The 20,227-nt window shown below is 55.3% G+C and overlaps 7 protein-coding genes across 7 annotated transcripts; 2 read left to right on the top strand and 5 right to left on the bottom strand.

Annotated features, from left to right (window-relative positions):
• The first annotated feature begins 155 nt into the window (after positions 1–155).
• Positions 156–3,823, top strand: BZA05DRAFT_152408 (uncharacterized protein). The gene is made up of 2 exons (XM_051479018.1): positions 156–538; positions 607–3,823. Exons 1-2 carry the CDS (start codon positions 345–347, stop codon positions 3,602–3,604), a joined length of 3,192 nt encoding a protein of 1,063 aa, XP_051336191.1. The 5' UTR covers positions 156–344; the 3' UTR covers positions 3,605–3,823.
• A 495-nt stretch (positions 3,824–4,318) lies between these two features.
• Positions 4,319–6,657, bottom strand: BZA05DRAFT_378329 (Pex12 amino terminal region-domain-containing protein). Its single transcript, XM_051481854.1, has 3 exons — positions 6,156–6,657; positions 5,784–6,044; positions 4,319–5,722 (listed from the first exon to the last, which is right to left on the bottom strand). Exons 1-3 carry the CDS (start codon positions 6,444–6,446, stop codon positions 4,778–4,780), a joined length of 1,497 nt encoding a protein of 498 aa, XP_051336192.1. The 5' UTR covers positions 6,447–6,657; the 3' UTR covers positions 4,319–4,777.
• A 440-nt stretch (positions 6,658–7,097) lies between these two features.
• Positions 7,098–9,212, bottom strand: BZA05DRAFT_378331 (uncharacterized protein). The gene is made up of 2 exons (XM_051481855.1): positions 7,784–9,212; positions 7,098–7,721 (listed from the first exon to the last, which is right to left on the bottom strand). Exons 1-2 carry the CDS (start codon positions 9,036–9,038, stop codon positions 7,516–7,518), a joined length of 1,461 nt encoding a protein of 486 aa, XP_051336193.1. The 5' UTR covers positions 9,039–9,212; the 3' UTR covers positions 7,098–7,515.
• Positions 9,213–9,704: 492 nt separating this feature from the next.
• On the bottom strand, positions 9,705–10,688 carry BZA05DRAFT_431587 (ribosomal protein L14 domain-containing protein). Its single transcript, XM_051486196.1, has 5 exons — positions 10,582–10,688; positions 10,431–10,481; positions 10,041–10,287; positions 9,900–9,977; positions 9,705–9,838 (listed from the first exon to the last, which is right to left on the bottom strand). Exons 1-5 carry the CDS (start codon positions 10,593–10,595, stop codon positions 9,806–9,808), a joined length of 423 nt encoding a protein of 140 aa, XP_051336194.1. The 5' UTR covers positions 10,596–10,688; the 3' UTR covers positions 9,705–9,805.
• Positions 10,689–11,221: 533 nt separating this feature from the next.
• Positions 11,222–12,052, bottom strand: BZA05DRAFT_408745 (uncharacterized protein). Its single transcript, XM_051484739.1, has 2 exons — positions 11,671–12,052; positions 11,222–11,595 (listed from the first exon to the last, which is right to left on the bottom strand). Exons 1-2 carry the CDS (start codon positions 11,950–11,952, stop codon positions 11,401–11,403), a joined length of 477 nt encoding a protein of 158 aa, XP_051336195.1. The 5' UTR covers positions 11,953–12,052; the 3' UTR covers positions 11,222–11,400.
• A 57-nt stretch (positions 12,053–12,109) lies between these two features.
• BZA05DRAFT_152570 (uncharacterized protein) lies at positions 12,110–13,349 on the bottom strand. Its single transcript, XM_051479019.1, has 3 exons — positions 13,211–13,349; positions 12,849–13,107; positions 12,110–12,525 (listed from the first exon to the last, which is right to left on the bottom strand). Coding segments are annotated over exons 1-3 (519 nt in total). The 5' UTR covers positions 13,213–13,349; the 3' UTR covers positions 12,110–12,267.
• Positions 13,350–15,628: 2,279 nt separating this feature from the next.
• BZA05DRAFT_152591 (uncharacterized protein) lies at positions 15,629–19,836 on the top strand. Its single transcript, XM_051479020.1, has 2 exons — positions 15,629–16,345; positions 16,449–19,836. Exons 1-2 carry the CDS (start codon positions 15,812–15,814, stop codon positions 19,734–19,736), a joined length of 3,822 nt encoding a protein of 1,273 aa, XP_051336197.1. The 5' UTR covers positions 15,629–15,811; the 3' UTR covers positions 19,737–19,836.
• Positions 19,837–20,227: the final 391 nt, after the last annotated feature.

The raw sequence follows: 20,227 nt of genomic DNA on the forward strand, positions 1-20,227 counted from the left end.
GGCGGAACCATATTATTTGATCTCTCTCTGCTCACGCACGCCCTCTGCTGTCAGCCGAGACCCTCTTGCATACATACAGAACCCTTCTCATATCCAACTTGACGTTTGTATTTCCGACCCGCCTTGATTCTTCATATCTATCGCCACCACCACCACTACCACCATCATCACCATCACCACCGCCACCACCGTGTCGCCGGAAGTTCACGACCATAAGAAACAACAGATCACAAGGGGCGCTCCTCTCCATTCAGATATAATCTCTCAGCAAACTACTCTTCCGCTATATACCATCACCACCTCCACCATCTATAGGAGCCCACGATCTCAAGCTCTATGCCAACATGACCTTATCCGACTCTCCCATTCGACGGAAACCCGTCGCTCCTCCGTCGCCGACAGGAGCCGACAATAAGGAAGAGCCGACTTGGGACGCCAACTACAACGAGAAGCCAATAGTACTGAATCGCAAGGGGAAGGGAAAAGAGAAAGCAACAGTTTCGGCGTTTGATCGGTTGCCTCGGGAGATAATTCAAGAGTATGTTTTAGCGCGCGCGCTCGCGCAAAGTTGCCTGAAGGTGCCGGACTGACTGACGGAAAAAACAGGATTCTTTACACGGCAGATCCGAATACCTTCGATTCGCTGACGCTGATCAACTCGAAGTGGCATCACGCTTCGCGGAATGTGCTGCTCTACACGCACCAGCTAGCGCGATGTGGGATCACGAACGTGCCCGAAGCTAAAGGCAAAGGTGGTGACGACGATAGCAACGACGAGACTCTTCAGAACTTGATCCGTCTCTTCAACGAGGTCGGCCGGCGCGAGCTGTTCGAGACGGTGTTGCGCCCTAGCGTAACCGAAATTCAGCTCATCTACTCGGCATCGTCATCAGCCGCGGCATGTCCTGGGGGTGAAGCGTTCCGTTTCGAGTTTTCGCCGAAGGGAACGCAGCTACTTGCGCTGCTTTCGAGTCGTATCTTCGTTGTCGATCTGTCGCAGCGGGAGATTAAGGTCGGTCGCGAACTTAAAATATCCAGGAGGCCTGTGTCAGCTGCGATCTTGGATGACGGGAGTATCCTTGCTGTGCTGAGCTCGAATCAAAACGTCACCCTGTACGACCTCACCAAGCCAACCGCAAAGATCATCAAGAGCTTCCCGCTGGATAACGAGCCAAGGACGATCGCGTTGTCGCCGGGCGCGGAGGTGCTGGGCGCGGCGTTTGCGGGTGGGATCGAGGTGTACTCGCTGCACCCCGATGCGGGTCCTAACGATCGTCGGGCGGTGAACTGTGACACCGTTGACACGCTGGCATTCTCGCCGGATGGCACGATATTGCTCGGTACTACGTTGAACCCGAAGAATCCGACGACTGTTATTGTGTCTGCGCAACACTTTTCGACGGATATGCCGGTGGAAGGGTTGGCGCAGCTGTGGACCACGCAGGTTCTCTTCCCACGCAGCTCGAGGGATAGTTCGCATGCGAGTTTGTTGCCGGGCGATGAGGACGAAGAGGGCGCCACTTGGACTTTCACCTACGACCGCGTGTACGAGACGTTCCGCGCGGTCAGGGTAGACGACTTGAGGAACGGTCATTCGTACTTTGCTGGGCCGAATAATGCTAACCGGAGTGTCATACCCCCGGCGACATTGCCTTCTTCGACAAAGGATGGAAGTTTGGTTGCAGCTGGTTTCGAAGGCGGGCGGGTCTGGGTCTTTGGTATTCCGGAAAAACTTGATCTCCCTGCCGACTACATGTACAACGACTTCAACGGTGGAAGCGCAGTCAGCACTCCGGAGAGGAGCAACAGCACTGCGAGTAGGAGCGGTACCAGGGAACGAGTGCGTTCCATCGTCGTGCCGCAGTGGCAAGTGCTCTGCGACAAGATGCGGAACGTGTTTATCCGCGGACGCGAGGTTGGACAGGTCAACGGGTTATCGGGTGTCAAGTTCGTCATGAGCGTCGACGGGTCCGAGCGATTGGTTGCTGTCGCAGGTGGAGGAGTGGACGATGCGATGGGAGAGTGCAGTGAGGAGGAGTTCTTCGCTATTGGGGGTGGCAGGGTCACAGTCTACGATTTCACTCGGGGTCCCAGAGTCGGCTCGAAGGTGGTGATTCCCATCGAGGTTGGAGATGGTGTGCAGGGTCCGGTCGAAACATTGGTGGAGGAGCAAAGGGATCTCGAGGTGGAAGTCGACATCGTCCGGAGACGTACCGTTGCCAACCGAAGGAATGCAGCGTCGAGGCAGAATTCGTTCCCAACAGACGCACCCCCTGTTCCGACGACGAGGAGGCAAGCTCCGGGCTCAAGTGGAGGTACCAGTACGAGGACCAGGCCCGTCAGCCCACTTGCCCGCGCCTCCGTAGCTGCAGATGATACCGATGAGGCTATCGATGTTCCATACGTTCAGGGTGCTCCGCGATCCAGGAATGTGCTGCAGCGTGCTGCCACCGTCGCCCGCAGAACACCACAAACTGCAGACGACAGCAGGTACGCGCGTGCGGTAGGCCCTGACGGCCGGCCAAGTCCAGTTGTCCGTCAGCGCGCCCCACCAGACGAGAGATGGGATCCCCCGCCACCACCTTACACTCCCAGGAACCACAACCCGGCCCCGCTACCTCCGCAGCTGCTTTGGAGTCTTCAAGGCCCACCACGACACCCAGAAGTTCACATGCCTGCGCCGCCGGAGTCGCCACCACAGCAGCAAGGCGCTTTCCCGTTGGTTCCGCCGCAGGCGGAAGGACTCGAGAGAGCTAGGACTACCATTGGGGGTATCGTGCGGCGCGGCAGTCTCTTCAGGCTTGCAACTGGTAGCAGCAGCAACATCTTAGCTTCCCATTCTGCGCCCGTTTCTCCAGCCGTCGAAGGAATGCCAGCCCCGAACCTTCCGCAGCAGCACCACCACAACCTACCATTTCTCGGTATTCCAGGAAACCAAGGTCCCCAACCGCCTCGACAGCACCGTAGCGTCTCGGACCAGCGCACCACACGGTACGACATCCCACCGGTCCCCATGATTCCACAAGAACACTACGCACCCAGCCATCCTGCCGTGCCCCACACTCCCTGGGCCCACTATTCCCCGCAGCAAGCTGTAGAGCACTACGCGCCGGCCTCCCACGGGCCACCACGGCGACCCTCCTCCCCTCCCGGCTCCATCCGTTCCCAGCACTTCCCGCAGCAACCGCAACAACCGCAACAACCGCAACAATACCACCAACCGCCGCCACCACAAGAATACCTGCACGCCCCCGCCGCGCCGTCCAACCACCGCAGCACGAGCCCCCGCCGCAACCGGAGCACGCGTCGCGGCACAACCCTGCGCGAAACCTACGCCACGCCCGAGCAACAAGCGTCGCAGCTCGTTCCGCCGCCAATCCCGAGTCCCCGCACCGTTTCCCCCGGGAACGCAAATAACAGCGTCATCGTCAGTCGCAGCGGCAGCGTGAGCGTCATGCGGAGGCCCAGCCGCGCAAGCAGGAGTGCGCAGGTCAATGTGCGCGAGGCCAAGAGGAAGCGCGAGGAGAAGAAGAATAAAAATGGAGCGGGTGGCGGGAAGGGCGCTGGCGGGGGAAAGGATAAGGGTGCTTGTGTTATCATGTAGTTGATCTTGATTAATGTTTTCGTTTTTGGTTTTTTGGTTTTTTGGTTTTGTGGTTTTGGTTTTGAATTTTGGTTTTTGGTTTTGGTTTTGTTTATCTACACGGGAGTTCGGGATTTGGGTGGCTTGGATGGGATATACCTAGGACGTTCGCTTTCGGAATTTAGTTGGTACTACCGTACTGGGACGTGGATTACGAGATTTGAATTTGGAATTTGGAATTGGTTTGGAATTCGGTCACGTTTGTGTTTGTGTTTGCGTTTGTGTCTTATTGGATACCGTTGATACCGTTGGATTTGATACCATGTATTCATGTATTACGTTTAGTTGGGGTTTCGTTTGAATTACTGGATTGGTAGTACTCTAGAGAATGATCTATGTGGTAGCAGGAGTGGCAGGAGTGATAAAAATCTGGGAAAGATACATCATACAGTCTCATGTTCATGGTTCCATCTGATTGTATGTAGGTGAATGACTTTTCGTGGGTTCTGCAATTTCGATAGAAGCTGGGATGAGCTGGGTGTGGTCAGCGTGGCCATGGGTGATGGTGAACGGGCTCAGAGCCTTGGAAGGGGATGATGGAGGGGGATTGTGGAGAGTGGGCATAATCGCTCACTCGCTCACTCGGCGTTTATTAACGTCTTGAGTTGGGTGGAGGGAGGGTAGGCCGGCGAGGGGCAATGGGGAGTGAAAGGGTTATACTAGTACAGCAAAATACTAGAATACCCAGAACGGAGCTGGAGTTTGGGCGCGCGGGTTTACTATGTGTCTGCGGTCTCACGGCGGCGACGGGCTGGCGGATCGCAGGGTTATACTTCCGTTGGCAGCACAACACATCTAGTTTCAATTCAGGACCTGACAAGACAATAGCGAGTACCACCTAGCAAGGTGAAGCATACACAGTGCACACAGTCCTCATTCTCACCCTCTCAACAGCAAGGAAACGGAGGCTATGTGTAACAAGTATGGGGTAGAAGTAGAAGTAGAAGTAGATCAAGTAGGTAGCAGATAAAAAGACAGACAGACGAATAGGCAGGTAGACAGACAAGTTGACAAAGTACAAAGAAATTAATGCGTTGGGCACAGGCTACAGCTCAGTAATACATCCACGACCCCAAACTCAAACTCCAACCTCAACGCCACCCACCCCCCTCATTCCTACCCTCAGGCTGAGGCTCAATCGTAATCCTCGGCGGTATTGTACTGCGAGTCATCGTAGTCGGCGTACTCAACCGGCCACGGGTTCTCACCCGGCGCAAGCAGCCCATTCTGCCTGGGCTGCACGGTCTCCTCGCTTCCGGCATCACTGGACGGCGAGTCGACCTCGACACTGACTCTGCCTCTGCTGCCGCCGTAATTCTCGAGGTCGGTCGGATCCATCTCCGAGTCGTCGTCATCGAGGAGGTCATCGTCCTCATCGTGGTCGCCGGCAGCGGAGTCAGACGAGGAGTCGTGCTCGAGGTGATGATGGTCGTCGTCGTCGGCGTGGGATTTAGTGTAGACCTCCTCGCCCCAGTCGCCGACGCCAGTCAGGCCCTCGAGCCCGCCGCGCCACGGACGACACCGCTTCACGAGCCCGCCGCAGCGCAGACATGTCCAGCCCTCGCCCTCCTCGAGCTCGATCTTGCCCGCGAGACAGACGTAGCAGTACACGTGGCCGCACTCGACGGCCTCATAGGGGTTGGTGATGTCGGTTGCGCGCGCGCCGGCCGCCGCGCCCGCCGTCTCCGCGTCCGTCTCCTTGTAGCATATTGCGCACGTGCGCTCGGGCAGGAAGGCGAGCTCGCCGGTGGTTTCGCCGGTGGCGCCGCCTTCCGAGCGGATGCGGCGCAGGAACCGCGCCCACCAGCGCCGCCAACGGCCGATTCGGAGCAGTGGCAGGATGAATAGGAGGAATTCGGTGAAGGCGTGCCACACTAGTTGTCGGTTGAGGTATTCGAAGGAGACTTCACGTGCGACGGCGCGCGTGGGTGTGACGAGGCGCATGCGTAGGACCCGATCGAGGAGTGTACGGTAATGGCCGGTTACGAGGAAGGCGGTAAAGGAGACCAGTGTCAGTGCTGAATGTGCGGATCCGACTGTGTCGATGAAGCGGGATAGCTTGCTGGTGAACGATGACGCCTGCAACCCCGCCATGTATCAGTAAGTGGAAAGAATACGTTGGGATAGTGGTTGTATTTACTTCGGAGGAACCCGATCGCTGCAGTAAAAAGAGATTTAATCTATGGTGGAGATATCTTCCGCCGACGGTGATGAGTCCATACAGTGACTTTTGCCCCTTCGACGGCGGATGGTCAATAAACCCTGACCTCCGCGCATCGGTATATCTCAAATTTTGCAAAGCAGCGCCGTACGAAGCATTATGGTCCCATATTGTAAGTTTAAACAGCGCCGCTCTCAAAAGGAGCAGCAGTTCTGGCTCGTAGGTCTCCTTGATCGACGGCTATGTATCGAAATCATCACATGTTAGCTAGCTTCATTCCACCTCCCTCCCTCCCCTTTGATTCTACCCCCCTCAACAAACGAAACGCGTAATAAGAGACCGACAACTCACCCTAAAGTATTTCAGTCCGCCCCACAGCTGTCCCTTCAGCAGATCCAGCAGTTCTTCATCCAGCAGTTCTGTATCGAGCTGGCCGACTCTAAACGCCGGACGCGACTCGACGGTGGACGAGAACAAGCTGCGAAGCCGAGAGATGCCGGTAGCGTTTGACGACGTAGCTTCCTGTGCGCGTTGTTGCTGAAGCTGGATTATTCGCTCTTGCGCGCGATTGTTAGCGAGCGTCCAGTCGGTCGACGTGGCGGTGGTGGTCGCTAATCCGGTGGTAGTCGTTGTGGATGCCATTGACGACGACGGGGCATTGGCGACGGGTCAAGATGGGGGTTCGGTGTTGGTGCGAAGGTATCTAAGGCGGTGGATGCCTCGTCGTGGCTGGCCCTGGCATGCCTCCCTCCTCGCCTGTGCGAGCCGAGGTCAGAGGCTCAAGGGTCACTCGTGTTTGCCGCCCGGAGCCTGTGGCCATGCAAAACACGTTGCTTTCAGGAACGGGTTCAAGAGTATTTGATTCGTTTTCTTTTTCGCCGATGAGAAAGAAGTCCAACAACTACATACAACAGCTTCATACAACAGCTCCATCTTTCTTCGATGATCTACCCTCCCGCTCCTCGGTTCCATTACCGGTCTTCTGTCCTCGCAGCAAACTACAAAGCTAAATGCACGTGAGTCGGATGAATTGAAGACTAATTAAGCAAGCCGACCATGCAATTTAGCTGATCCTACACACCCCCAAGAAGCCAAAGCATGATCACGCGGGCGTACGTACGACGGGTGTACGACGGGTGATGTTTATTCGATCCGGAGTGGTGGTTTGCACGAGTCATCACTCGCGAGTTTATTCGGCAGCATAGAAGCAATCTGACGTGCTCTATTCACGCGCTGTTTCTCCTCACACTCTCCTTCATGGAACCTGAGGCGGAGTGGGAGCGAACCTTCTTTCTTTTCCAAGCTTTATTTCCTCGGTTCTCTACGTGTATCTTTGGGAAACGCCGATACACAGTTAAACAACCCATGATTTAGACAGGTCTGATACACAAAAACAAACCAGCTCCATTCACACCCAGCCCCGATATTTACATCCCAGGACTCATAACCTCACACCGTCTTCCTAATCCCATTTAGGACGTATCCCACGACGACACCCCATGCCATCGCCATCGCCAATGCTCTTACGCCCTATTCCATTCCATTCCATCCGACGCGATGCTAACTACTCCTAAACAAGCCCTGTTTACTCTTCGACCCCGGGGGTATATATACATACACAACTCCTCGAACCCAAACCTACTATATAGTACAATGACCCACAACGCCCATCATCATGCAAAACTTCCACGTTGAATTCAATCCTCTTTTACTACTGATTCTTCTTCTCATCTGACGTCTTCTCATCTGACGTCTTCTCATCCGACGCCTTCGCAACCGGCACCGGAACCAAAAAGTCGAGCGCCCACCACAGCGCGAGAATCGACGTCCACAACACGGCGATGACGTTGACGACATGCACGGTCCACCAGACGTGCTGGATCCCGAGCGCGCAGGCGACGTATTCGAATTTCCACTCTGATAGCGTCCCCGTTAGTATGTCTCGCGAGCGAAGCTGGAGAGAGGAGTCAGAGGCATACCATTTAAATCATAATCGAACCAAGCACTAAACAGCCCCGCGTTCCCACCAAACTCGCCCATCATACTCCTGACCGTGATTTCTCGTACAGTCTTTGGCTCGCCCTTCTTCTTCTCCTCCTCGCGGCGCCCATCAATCCACTTTTTATACGTCATCACATTCCACGCGTTCTTCTCCTTCTCCCAAAAATGCACGCTCTGGCAGCCCTCATGGTCATGTCCCGTGAGGATAACGCCCTCGCTGCCACCGCCCCCCTGCGCCTCCTCGTCCGTCGGCGATCCAAATATCATCTCCTTGAGCTTGTCGCTAACATCCTCGGAAACGAAGTTCTGGCTTTTGATGCCGCCGCCATAGTGCGGCGGAAAGTACTTCATCTCCGGGCCGTCAACACAGATGCGCTCGGGCTTGTGCAGCGGGAGGTGCGTGAGCAGCACTGTGGCCTGCGTTTTCCCGCCGTCCTTCCGCCTTGTATTCTGCAGCGCCTCCAGGAAGTCGTACGTCTCGTCCGCGAGCGACTGATCCCATATGGGAGTGTCGAGGGTGAGCGAGTTGAGCACTGCAATCCTCAGCTCGGGCTCCTCGCCGGCGACGGCGGCGGTGAGACTCCCATTCCCATTCCCATCCTCCTTTGGCGGCGGTCGGAACGCCAGCACGTAGTTGTACGGGCCGAACGCCTTCTCGTAGCGCACCAGCCTGGGCCTCGATATGTCGCCCGCATAGCCCACATCGTGGTTCCCAGGCAGCAGCATCAGCGCCTCGCCCCAGCCGTCGCCGAGCGCGCTCCCCCCCGCCACCTCCTCCGCCGACACCTGTCTCACGCCCCCAAAAATCCTCCAAAACCTCTTCGCGCGCCGCCAAAACTCGTCGTCAGTGATCCACTGGCTGCCGAGGAGATCTCCTAGCACCGTGGTGTGCGTGGGGAACGTGTGTCGTCGCATGGTGTGGTATATATGCGAGAGGTAGAGGTCGTTCCCCCAGAGATCCAGCATCTTACCGTACTTCCTGATTAGGGTGCCGGCGCGCGCGGGAGAGAACCGCGTGTTCGGTGGCAGGTCGTATTTTCGCAGCGTGGTGTCGCCCTCGATTTGTGGGTCGGCCAGCGTCAGCAGCCGGAAGGGCGCGGGCACAGACGCCGAGGGCCGCGGAAACGCGCAGGCGTATAATACCGGGTAGAAGTATAGGTAGATGTTGAGGATTACCGCGGCCGGCAAAAGCAGGTCCACCAGGATCATCGTCGCGAACCCCTTGATCGTCATGATGGCTGCTGGTGGTGGGCGGGACTATGGATGGCGGGAATGTTGCTAGATGTAAGGGTTCGCGATGCCGCCGGCGATGAGGCGGGCCGGTGCATAAGTAAGGAGCAGGAGGGAAAGGGTGGATGGATATGGAGGGATGCTGGCATATGTAGACGGAAGGCGAGATGGTGCGGCGGATCGAACTAGCCAGTCGGTGAGTCGGGATTGGACTGGGACTACAGGGCGGCTCGAGCTTATGCTACAGGGATTACTCCGCCTCCATAGAGCAGAATCACACAAAGGCGACTCGCCTCTAACCGCCGCGGCTGTTTCATAGAATAAAACAGATCAAGTCCTTTGAAGGGTAGGTAGTTCAATCCAGCACACGCACGATATGATTCAATGGAACTGGTTCCTGGAGGTTTTGCATCTGTCTACATTGCACAACTCGCATACCACTCTAGTCCAAGCCACGATGCCGGTGAAGACGGAGCGGGGCCAAGCCGAGCGGGCTCGATGATGCGGAGCTAGACTTTGATGATCTGCAACAAGTGGCAACATATTGGAGATCGGGAGTATTTGTAGCCCGCGGTGACGAACATCAAAAATATAGCGGGCCACCGGCATCGGTCCATTCTTCAAGCCGCCGTCCGTCCTTCACGTCGGGCATCACGGTGATCACGGTATCATTGGATGCTAGACAATATTGCGGGTTGTTTCAATTATCATTTGCAAGAAAAACACCACAAGTTGGGAGGCCCCCCACGAAAGAAAAGAACAAAGATTTTTTACATCACGACGCCGGAGTTCGAGGCGATACGCTATGCAGCCGTCAGCAAGCCTGTCCATTAGTATTTGTAGCGGGAAACCGGGGGTACTGACTGGCCACAGGTCAGCCGCCTCCTTTCCGACGGGACCGGTGATGGCAGATCCCTTCATTTCACCCTTGGGGTTGACGATCTACCGGCGGATTAGCCTTTGCCCTCCCTCTTCATCGCTTCCGTAAGACCGGGCAACACATACCACACCAGCGTTATCCTCGAAGTAGAGGTAAGCACCGTCGGGTCGCTTCCAGGGCTTGCTCTGTCGCACGACAACAGCGGGCATGACCTTCTTCCTCAGCTCGGGCTTTCCCTTCTTGACGGTCGCCATGACCATGTCACCGACACCAGCGGCGGGCAGACGGTTGAGGCGGGCTCCGATACCGGTGACCGAGATGATGTAGAGGTTACGGGCGCCGGAGTTGTCGCAGCAGTTCATCACCGCTCCACTATCATCGAATCCCCCATCAGCCCCAGTTCCTCCAAGCACATCCGCTCCAACCCATCGCAATCCACGTATCCAGTCGAGCCGAGTCGAAGTCCACCGGTTCCGCAGAGAGAAGGAGAGGGGGGTAGGAAAGGTGCAACGTACACGGGCAGACCGAGGGTCATCTTCAGCTTGTTGCCGGCGGCACCACCACGTCTATTCACAGCACCGTCTTATCAGCATTCTCCTCTCATCCTTTCCTTTCCTCCCATCCTTTCCCGCCAATTCCTCCAGCGTGGGGCGTGGCGTGACATACCCTCTCTTAGACATCTTGAGCTATTCTTTTCGTTAATCGGGGGGAAGGGTGTGTGTGGGCGTCGGTCGTTTCGTCGGTCGTCGGTCGTCGTCGTCGTCGTCGTCGGCTCTAGATTGGGGAATTGCGACAAGCTTCTGGGATCGTTGTGTGTGGGTTTTTTTGTGTGGGGGCTTGGCGTGGGGTGAGCAGTCACCGGGCGGTAGCGTGTACCACCAGTGCTTAATGTGGGTAGGTCACGTGGTTAGACGTCTTTCCGAGCCCCACCTTTGGGCTTGAGTGACTTCGCGAGCAAGCAATTTATCATGATTGTCTAAGGGACCGAGACCAATTTATCATGATTGTCTAAAGGGACCGAGACCAATTACTCTAGAGTAGAAGCCGTGAGGTAGTAAGGATGGCTCTGTAGTCTTGCGTATGAAGTCTGCCAGAATTGGGCAGGACGCACTTGGTACGGCATTGACGCGCCCATCTTCAAAGTTGTAGACAGGAGGAGGCCAGATTCATCAACGAAATATGTCCACAGTACAGTTGGCAAACAACACCATTTTGAACCAGCAGATAACTATCCGCGGGAGCTGCCCTCACAATACGAGACGACCGCTGACCAATGACCACAAGCTCGACACTCTTCATACGTAGTAACGATTGCATTCTTTCCATGGATTCTTTCTAAATAAACATTAAGATTATATCTACTCTGCTTTGCTACTTCCAAGTTCCAAATTCCAACCTCCCGTCCAGTGTCTAGAGCTTTTGAAGCCGAATATCCAGCAGCAACCAGTCTGGAGTACTCTAGGTATTTCGGCCCAAGCTTTGCATCTACACCTGCACCGCCTTGACCTCACCAGTCGTCTCCTTATCCAACGACTTGAGCCCCACATTCCCCTTCTCCTTCACCTCCTCCTTCACCTCCTCCACCTCCCCCTCCTCTCTAGGAGGACAAGCCGGCGCCTCAAACGTGGGCACATCCTGTCCACCCGAGCAATCAATGTAGCAGCCGCCGTAGCTCACACCCTGCGTGTCCCCATTGTCAGCCCCCAATCTTCATCTCCAATCCACAGTCTATTATCTGTAATCAAGGAACCATACACAATCATTCATAAACGTAACACACTCCGTTGTGCAAACCTGGGTGGTGGTAAACTTCGCGTAGGCAATGGTCGCGGTCGGGGTGGGCACGATGTCCTCCATCTCCTCCGCGCCCTCCATCGGCTCCATCCCCTTGACCATCTCCATCCCCTCCATCCCCTTGATCACAGGAATCAAGTCCAGTGTGGAGGTGGGGGAGGGGGTGAGGGAAGGGACCATGCTCTGGGGAAAAGCGGTGGTCAGGGAGAAGAAGAGAAATGCGAGGAGGGGTTGCGTGAACATGTTGGGCGGATTGGGATTGGGCGGATTGGGTGGATGAGGGAGAGGGATGAGGGATGAGAAATGAGGGAGAGACTGGGAGAGACTGGTTGAACTGGGGAGCTGGCTGGGCTATCGTCGAGGGCTCTCTTTATACACCATCGCGGAGGTGGAGGGATAGGCAATGCTTGACTTGAAAGTTGACCGTAAGGTCGAGGAGGTGGGTACGCATACGCAGCATCGTCGCAATCCATCATCCTCAGATGCCGCGTCTTGTCGACGGATTGGAGATTCACGTGTAATGGTCTATGGATGGTCTCGCAACCCAGCTCCGCTCCTTCAGAAGATGTGAGCATCAGCTCCACCTAGATCCTCTAGGCTCGAACAGAGTCCGTTCAGGGCGTTGCAACTCGCGGCTTGCGATGTTAAGCTTAACGGAGAGGGTTTGCTTGCGTCCGAGTAGATACGCCTAAGCTTGAAGTTGGGTTCAAATGCCATGCCTATTCGCAAGGTTGAAGAGGCATGTCGACGTGAGGTGAGGTCCAACACAGGAGAATGAGTGGTCGCGCTGTGAATTCGTGTACTGACTCGTATTACCTGCGTAAGTATATCAGCTTAAGCTCAAGGCAAAAGTGTACGCGTACTCTACCGTACTTGGGTAACTATCTCTGGACCGTCTAGTGCTGGACATACCTATGATGGTATCAAGATAGAAGCACCCACCAGAAGGCATGTAAGTACAATACAAATTCCAGATCCCAGGATTTATGTAGAAGGCATGTAGTGATGGATCATGGTTCCCATTTCCCGCTTACATAAACTGGGGCTCGCCGTTCCATCGGTTACGGGTTCTGCAGGCATGATTCATACTCAAAAGACTCGGACAAAGCAAGTTATGGTTATGCTCGAGCGGCACTTACATAGGGCGTAGATACATAGAGTATCCAGGATGCTGTGCGTATGTCTGTGCGTTTGCGTCTGCAGCTGCAATCCATGACCAGTCCATGGGCAGCCCACCGATACATCTTTCTTCGCCGATCACGATGCGAACAGTGGACATGCCACCTCCGATTCCTTCCTTCTTGCCGACAATTCTCGGCTTCGGCAAATCTGTACAGTATGTAGGCCTGAGCTGAGCAGTGAGCGGGGGGGCCGTTGTATAATTGTTGCTCCCTGATCCTAACCCCGTGCATGCCGATATCAGCGCCTGCTATGGTACGGGGTTGTTAACGAGCGAGCAGGCAACTCGGTGGATTCCAAATTGTATTGTATTGTATCGTACATAGAGGAGAGGAGGGTGCACGGGTTGTGTTGGTGCTTGTAGTATTTCAGGGAAGCTCAGCTTTGAGTGGTGGACGAATAGATAGACTCCCTAGGATGGATACATGTGTGGATAGGAAGAGGGTAGGTGGACTTGAGATTAGCCGTTCGTGTGTTCGTGTGGGAACTTGGAAGCATGCAGTTCTAAGGGGCTGTAAAGTGGTGCAAGTACAATACATAGGATAGACACCGATACTCTACACGTGCTCGGCGGGGGTACCTATCGGGCTGCGGTCTCTATGGTAACACGGCGTCGTGGTATCTATCGATCATGCTTCCACCTCCGGCCCTCCAGGCATCGCCGAAAACCTCACCACTGCCATCCTTCATCCATCCGTCCATTCATCCTCTACCATTCTATCTCGACCAGCGCGGTTTACTTGCGGAAGGCGCGACAGTCGTCTGTAGAGTCTGAGCATGAAAATTTCGTTCAGCCCACATTCCCGGGGAGGTTGTGGTCGGCCAGTAACTGAAGCCTTCCGTTCTGCAAAACCATCACGGCGGTTCGAACCCGAATTCGCCAATCAACCACTCGGACGCAGTCAGGAGGTTGGGAGATGACGCAACCGCCCCGCAGGTGCGGCTCTGGATAGGCCGCTTCTCCTCCTCCGCAGACTCCTCCGCAGACTCCTCCGCAGACTCCGCAGAGTTAAAATCCGGGGCGGTCAACTCTCCTGTCCCCCACTCCCGCCGTAGGTACTAATGCAGATTCGATAGATACTTCCTTGCTCGTTGACTGGTACATAGAGTACCTAAGCAAGTCAACTTTCCGCAACCCATCCTTCTCAACATGCAGGTAAAAAAAATTCTTCACGGAGCAGAAATGCAAAGACAAAGGCACAGCACTCTCGGATTCTCCTCGGATTCGACGGCCTGTGGTGCGGGCTGAGATGGATGTGGACTCACAGATAGATGGAGGGAAGGATGATGTGCAGCACTTGGCCAAAAATGCGCCCGCCCCACCACCACCGGTGCACCCCTACCCCACGCCACTGCCGACGATACTGCGGGGTTCCCTCCCTCCCTCCCTCCCTTAACTCCTAACTAGTAGCGCTAACCATCGAGAATCGCGCGCGCGCTCTAGGGGTGTTTATCCCGGCAAGGCTCCCTTAAAGTTGGTTCGCGATTCGCTGCTCGGTGCTTGGAGATACAAAGGATTCGCTGGAGGGACAGGTACCCATCAAATTCTCCAGCTTATGTACCAGAGTACCTAGGGGGTACTTGGCTACATACATACCGCTCCAGAGTAGGTAACGGAAGGGAAAGGGCCTGAAGAACCTGTACGTAGATAAAGTGGATCGCTGTACAGGACCATATCTACCACCTCTATACTGTGTACTCACAACATTCTCACTCTGCCTGCCGGCCCCCGTGCGTGCATCTGCTGTGTCTGTGAAGGGTGCTTGCCTTTGCCCTGCCTTGCCTGTCTGTACTGTACTCTAGGTACTCTGTGGATCCGGACCGATGCTGCTCTACAGGTTAGTTGAGTGGTGTGGCCATGGTGGGAACAGGCATGTCTGTAGAGTACTTAAAGCATGTATGTAAGACTGCGGAGGGTTGCTCCCGAGAAAGGAGCATAATTCACCCACTGCGGTAAGTTCCTTTTCGGAAAGCGAAGCAATTGTCGGGTGGGCCGTGTAGCCTTCGATTGGAGCTCGGCGGCGTAGGTGGCAGTGTCCTATTCTACAGTTGCGTAGAGTAGGTTATGTAGGCAGTCGTGGTTGATGGCTGTGATCGCACGTATCGTGACCGAACCGCTGCTCACCTCACTCACTCAACCCCATCACATCAACCTTCTTTCGCCCCACCCCCCCCCTCCTCCACCCGCCTACTCTTACTCTACATACAAGTTTCTCTACCTACCTCATACCTCCGATCCGAGATTACGCAGCCGTTACTTCTAGTTACGACACACGTCGGTAAGAAACACCCGTCAGCCTGCGGAAAAGACAAAGCACAAGCACAAGCACAAGACGCATCTCTTTCGTGGTCTACCTACCCTTCTCATCCCACCTATTCCATTCCGGACGACCTATTTGGCGCCAATAGAGCTTGCAAAAGAAAAAGAGAGAGACAGACTCAGCCAAAGGACGTCTTCTTATTCGAGCACTCTACGTATCTCTCTATCTCCATCTCTATCGCGGCCTATCTCTTCGGCTCAAACAACCCAATCCTTCCCGTGCGAATCACTCCGTAACTACGCTTCGCCGCCGCCGCCGCCGCAGCAGCCCTGCCTCCTCGGTAAAGCAGCAAGCAAGCAAGCACACAGACTCAAGCAAAGCAGACTCAAGCACACGCAAGGGGAATACCGAGAGACAGAACACAGAGGCGAGGGAGACACATAGAAAAAGAGGTGAAAAGGACTAGGTAGGTTGGAAAGACCACAGCACGCAAAACAATCACGCATTTCCCAGCCTGCATCCGACGAATAGCATCACCGGGCGGTGCACCCATCCCCACGCCCACGCCCATCCGCTGGCTGATCAACCAACGGGGTCCACAACCACCTCCACCACCACTATCACCCACTGAGCAGCAGCAGAAGAAACCTGCAACCAAACAGATGGCGAACACGTCGACCAGCATACCATCGACTCCGACAACAACCGCCGCTTCTACCGCCGCCGCCGCTTCTTCTTCCTCCTCTTCTTCTTCTCGCTCACTGAACACTCCTCCGCCCCCATCCGACGACGACGAGGAAGTAACACAACTACTTTTCTCCAGCAACAACAGTAACACCGGCGAAGATCACGATCATATCGATCCACGCTCAAACACCCCCATCCCCGCCGCCGCCGCCATGGGGAGCACAGATGGAAACGGTTGTGCGAAAGAAGTCGCGAACAACAATACTCCCGATCACAACACCAACAGCAACGGAAACGTCATCTACACACCCGCCTCGACAGTCTCTTCTTCGAAAGCGGATTCGACCTACGGCGGAGAAGAGAATGCGTCCGAGTCGGCGGGAGGAAATAGTTCGTGGGGCGAGTGGTGGAAAGCTGAGGGCATCGCGGCACAGGTGGGCAGCTTGAGCAAAGAGCTCACCGAGCTAAAGGATGCCATCGCAAATAAGAATCTGGATGGCGAAACAAACGTGAGTTTTTTTTTCTTCCTCCATTCGGATCGGTTCCGGTCCTCCGATCGTGCTGTGACGCAAGAGGGCTGACTCGATTTCTCTTTTTGTTCGCGCTCAATAGGACATGTCTCGTCTCAAAGCGAATCATCGTTCGTCGCTAGCATCGCTTGCCGAATTCCATCGATCGGAAATGGCTGGGCTCAACGCCTCCCACATCGAAGCGATGAAGAAGATGGAGTTGCAACACATGGAAGAACTGCGGAGTGCTAGAAGGGTCAACGGTCACGATCGCGAGCTGGTCCAGGGCTTACATCATAGCTACAGCAAACAGATAGAGAGCCTCGTGTTGGATCTCAGCGAAGCAAGACGGGAAGTGAAGGAGTTGAAGTTGAAGCAGCCATCATCGGCCTCGAGCGCATCAACTTCCGTAGCGACAGATCCGGCGCTAGATAAGGTCTCGGGCCGGACATTGGTGATGAACCTCACTTTCGAGAACTTGGACGCCCCTCTAGACACTGCCTCGCTCCCGATACCTCATCCAGGTCGCTCTTTCGATTCTCTGCTGAGGATCCTCTCCTTCAGTGTCAAGAACCATCTACAGACTCTCAATAACACTGCGAGTTTCTTTATGCGTCGACCTAGTGAGGAACATGCCGAGGCAGCCTTGAAGATCAAACATTGGTACGAAGCTGCTCTCCAAGAGAGAGTACATTTCTCCTTCACATCGAGTGCCGATGCAGAGGGTAGAACTATGCACGAGCGGTGGGAGAATGGATACTGGAAGAATGACGAATTCGTCCTGGGGGTGTTGTGCACCGCTGAAGGATGGGAGAGCAATGCCAGCACTCCGTATCCACCGGAAACAGTGGATGAGGAGGACGACATTGAAGACTACATTCATGACTCGGTGCTCTCGCCTCTTGGTCGCAGATCGCCGGTCGAACGATTGGTCTCGATTGAGAGTTCGATAAGCGAACGGTTTGATCCCGCTGCTGAACTGGAGCGGATAAACCGCGAGATTGGTAATTTACAGCTTCACCAGCATCTTCAGGAGCAGGTAGACCGCGAGTTGCGGAAGCGGGGATCTAAGGAGAATTGCGAACCAGCGCTGCCATTGAGGATGAAGGCTCGCAAGGCTACGGTCGAGTCCGTTAAGGACGAGGATGATGTGCCATTGCCATCCAAGCCAACTCCTCCGACGAAGAATGTCCCTATCGTGAATCCTCCCAAACCTCACCAGCAGCCAGTGGAGACTTCAGCTTCGTCTACTGCTCCTTTCGTCTTGGAAGACAGCCAGACTGAACCGACGAACCGTACTCTGAACGCTTCGCTGGAGGAGGGCCTGAAGGAATACCTGGAGAAGGACATCGAGAGAGCTCAGCTCAAGGGCAAGACGGCTGGATCGGGAGAGTCCTGGTTGTTCGACGACCTGTTTTCGACTCCCACCGATCAGGGCAAGGATAAGGATGATGGGTCGGATGACGGTCGGTTCTTCTCGGTAATTGATATGCGACCGGAAGCTCACTGCCGCTTAGATTCTACTCACTCTACAGACGCTGCCGGAGGCACAGCCAACAGGGGAGTACCGCTGCGTTCTGGTCCCTCGAATAGCAAGATTGGAGAGGCCGCCCGTCGGGGCAGTGGCACTGGTGTACGTTCCGGGTTCGGATGGAGATGGCTGTCGGAAGGTGGAACCAAGTCTCCTCCGCTGTTTTCAGTAAAGGACCGCCATCCTACTCCCAAGCCGACGAAGCAGGGCTTCACGCCACCTGCGAGGGAGACTTATATGGGGAACGTAACCAGCGACAGCGATGGTAACGATCAGGATGACTCGGACTACTATCACGATCAGGGTGGGGATTCGCGAGCATACTTTTCGGGCCGTCCATTGTTTGGTTTCGCAGACGCACGATTGTCCCCAGCTCCTCCTCCGGCTCCACCCGCGCCTGAAGGAACTACCCGTGACTCCCCTACGGTGCCAGACTACGCACAGACCGATATTGGAACGTCTCACGACCAGGGAGGGTCTGCGCATGGAAACGATGATCAGGCGGAGGCAACTGATGCTACTCCAGGGATGGGCAAGGCCCAGAGTGTTGTCTCTTCGACACCTCTTCTCGGTAGCGATGCGACTGGCCACAGGTCTGTTCGCTTTGGAGGCAAGAAGCGGCCTTACCCGAATGACGAGGCAGGGCTGCGCATGCCAGCACCGCCGTTTCCTCCTTCGAGTGGCGGCGGCCCTAGGGGTGGAGACTCCCCACGATCCTCCAAATACTCGGAATCACAATACCTCAAGAGTCAGGGATATTTCCGCAGCGGAAGCAATAACGAGACTTCGCAGGCTCCCGGTGGATGGGGTGGCTCTCAATACACTACGAATAGCGATTATGAGCATGAGTCTTTGCAGGGAGAGAAGGGGTATGGATACGGGCAAGGTCACGAGGCGTACACCTGGAGACATCACCAAGAGCAGCAGGCAGAGGAGGCGGAAGACGAGGATGAGGATGATGAGGACGACGAGGAGGGTGGATATCGACCAGGTTCGGTGTCACCGCCGCTTTCGAGGTCGTCCATGACTACAACCGACAGGCGAACCGAATACGTCCCCAACCCGTACAACCAGCCGCCTCCTGGTGGCAACCTCGCGCCGCCTTTCAGGTACGGCTTTGGTGGAATGCGTCCGATGGCGATGGGTCCGTTGGGGCCTCGAAATGGAATGCCCGCTTTCTCGAACCCGCAGCATTTGGACATGATCTTCCAGCAGCAGATGCGCAGCCAGATGGAGGAGCTCTTGGCCGGTAACTTTGGCCCACCACCTCGGTCTAGCACTGCACCGGCGTTCTCTAGTGGCCCCGTATTCGCCCCCAACCCGCCTCACTCGGTAGCAGCTAGAAGCGGTGGCGGAGGCGTCCCGGTCAACACCTCGCAGTACGCCTCTAACCAGGGCAACAACGGTTCTGCCGTTTCGGGCTCTGCCGTCAACGTCAACGGCATCACGCGCTACCCGTTCGACACCTGGCCCATCAGCCCGCCGAACATGTCCCTGCACATGCCGCACCTACACCACCATCACCACCTCTTCAACAGCAATGGAGAGCCACGCCGCAGCTTCTCAACCGACTCCATCAGCCCCCTCCTCTGTCAACAGGGCCAGGGCCACTCTCCGTCCAACTCGAATAATCCGGGGATCTGGCAGCAGCACCAGCAGCAGCACCAACATCAGCAGCAGCAGCAAGCCGGAACCCCAGTTTCGATGTCGCAGCAGCAGCAACAGCAGTGGTTCCAGCAACAGCAGCAACAGCAGCAGCAGCAACAGGGGATCCCGCCGCCGTTCGAGGTCAACTGGGATGGGAGCCCGGTGAATGTTTCCATGCGCATGCCGGGACCGTGGGCGGGTTATGCAGCTTAACTAGGGGGTGAAGAAGGGGGTGCCACGATTACAGTTCAGTTACGAGTGTGCGTTTAGTTGCTTGTGATTCTTGTTTCTTGTTGCTTCTAAAGCGTGTTTAACTACTAGGTGTTTCGGGCTTGCTTTATGTCTTTCTGTTTGTGCTTTGCTTTACTTTTTGCGTTTGCATGGGGACGACGATGATGATGATTGCGATGCGATGACACGATTGTCGGATGGGATGGGATGGGAAAAGGAGCTTGGTTTGATTGGCTTTTGCTTTTTCTTTGGTTTTTTCTGTAGGCTGGGGTGGGGGAGGGGAAATGCGTGGTGTTGCGTGGTGTTTGTACCTAGGTTGGGCGGGCGTGGTTGCGCGGGCGGGCGTGGAAATGCGGTGATTTCTACTAAAAACTGGTTCGTTTTGATTTTTTTTTGTGCTTGTGTTTGGCGGATTGGCGGATTGGCTGATTGACTTGACTATCGATGATATCCTTATGCTTATGCGTTTTTTT

The sequence above is a fragment of the Tricharina praecox genome (assembly GCF_024521635.1).
Source record: "Tricharina praecox strain CBS 144465 chromosome Unknown BZA05scaffold_28, whole genome shotgun sequence".
Classification (NCBI taxonomy): Eukaryota; Fungi; Ascomycota; class Pezizomycetes; order Pezizales; family Pyronemataceae; genus Tricharina; species Tricharina praecox.

Coding starts and splice junctions, on each gene's coding strand:
- BZA05DRAFT_152570 (XM_051479019.1), bottom strand. Junction 12,526..12,848: donor TCTATGTATCTACGCCCTAT/GTAAGTGCCGCT, acceptor ATACTTACGCAG/GTAATACGAGTCAGTACACG.
- BZA05DRAFT_152408 (XM_051479018.1), top strand. CDS start 345: ATGACCTTATCCGACTCTCCCATTCGACGGAAACCCGTCGCTCCTCCG. Junction 539..606: donor CCTCGGGAGATAATTCAAGA/GTATGTTTTAGC, acceptor CGGAAAAAACAG/GATTCTTTACACGGCAGATC.
- BZA05DRAFT_431587 (XM_051486196.1), bottom strand. Junction 10,288..10,430: donor ATGACCCTCGGTCTGCCCGT/GTACGTTGCACC, acceptor ATTCGATGATAG/TGGAGCGGTGATGAACTGCT. Junction 9,978..10,040: donor TCGAGGATAACGCTGGTGTG/GTATGTGTTGCC, acceptor ATCCGCCGGTAG/ATCGTCAACCCCAAGGGTGA.
- BZA05DRAFT_378331 (XM_051481855.1), bottom strand. CDS start 9,038: ATGACGATCAAGGGGTTCGCGACGATGATCCTGGTGGACCTGCTTTTG. Junction 7,722..7,783: donor GTTCGATTATGATTTAAATG/GTATGCCTCTGA, acceptor GGACGCTATCAG/AGTGGAAATTCGAATACGTC.
- BZA05DRAFT_408745 (XM_051484739.1), bottom strand. CDS start 11,952: ATGTTCACGCAACCCCTCCTCGCATTTCTCTTCTTCTCCCTGACCACC. Junction 11,596..11,670: donor TTACGTTTATGAATGATTGT/GTATGGTTCCTT, acceptor GGGGACACGCAG/GGTGTGAGCTACGGCGGCTG.
- BZA05DRAFT_152591 (XM_051479020.1), top strand. CDS start 15,812: ATGGCGAACACGTCGACCAGCATACCATCGACTCCGACAACAACCGCC. Junction 16,346..16,448: donor ATCTGGATGGCGAAACAAAC/GTGAGTTTTTTT, acceptor CGCGCTCAATAG/GACATGTCTCGTCTCAAAGC.
- BZA05DRAFT_378329 (XM_051481854.1), bottom strand. CDS start 6,446: ATGGCATCCACAACGACTACCACCGGATTAGCGACCACCACCGCCACG. Junction 6,045..6,155: donor GCGGACTGAAATACTTTAGG/GTGAGTTGTCGG, acceptor TTCGATACATAG/CCGTCGATCAAGGAGACCTA. Junction 5,723..5,783: donor AGCGATCGGGTTCCTCCGAA/GTAAATACAACC, acceptor GCGGGGTTGCAG/GCGTCATCGTTCACCAGCAA.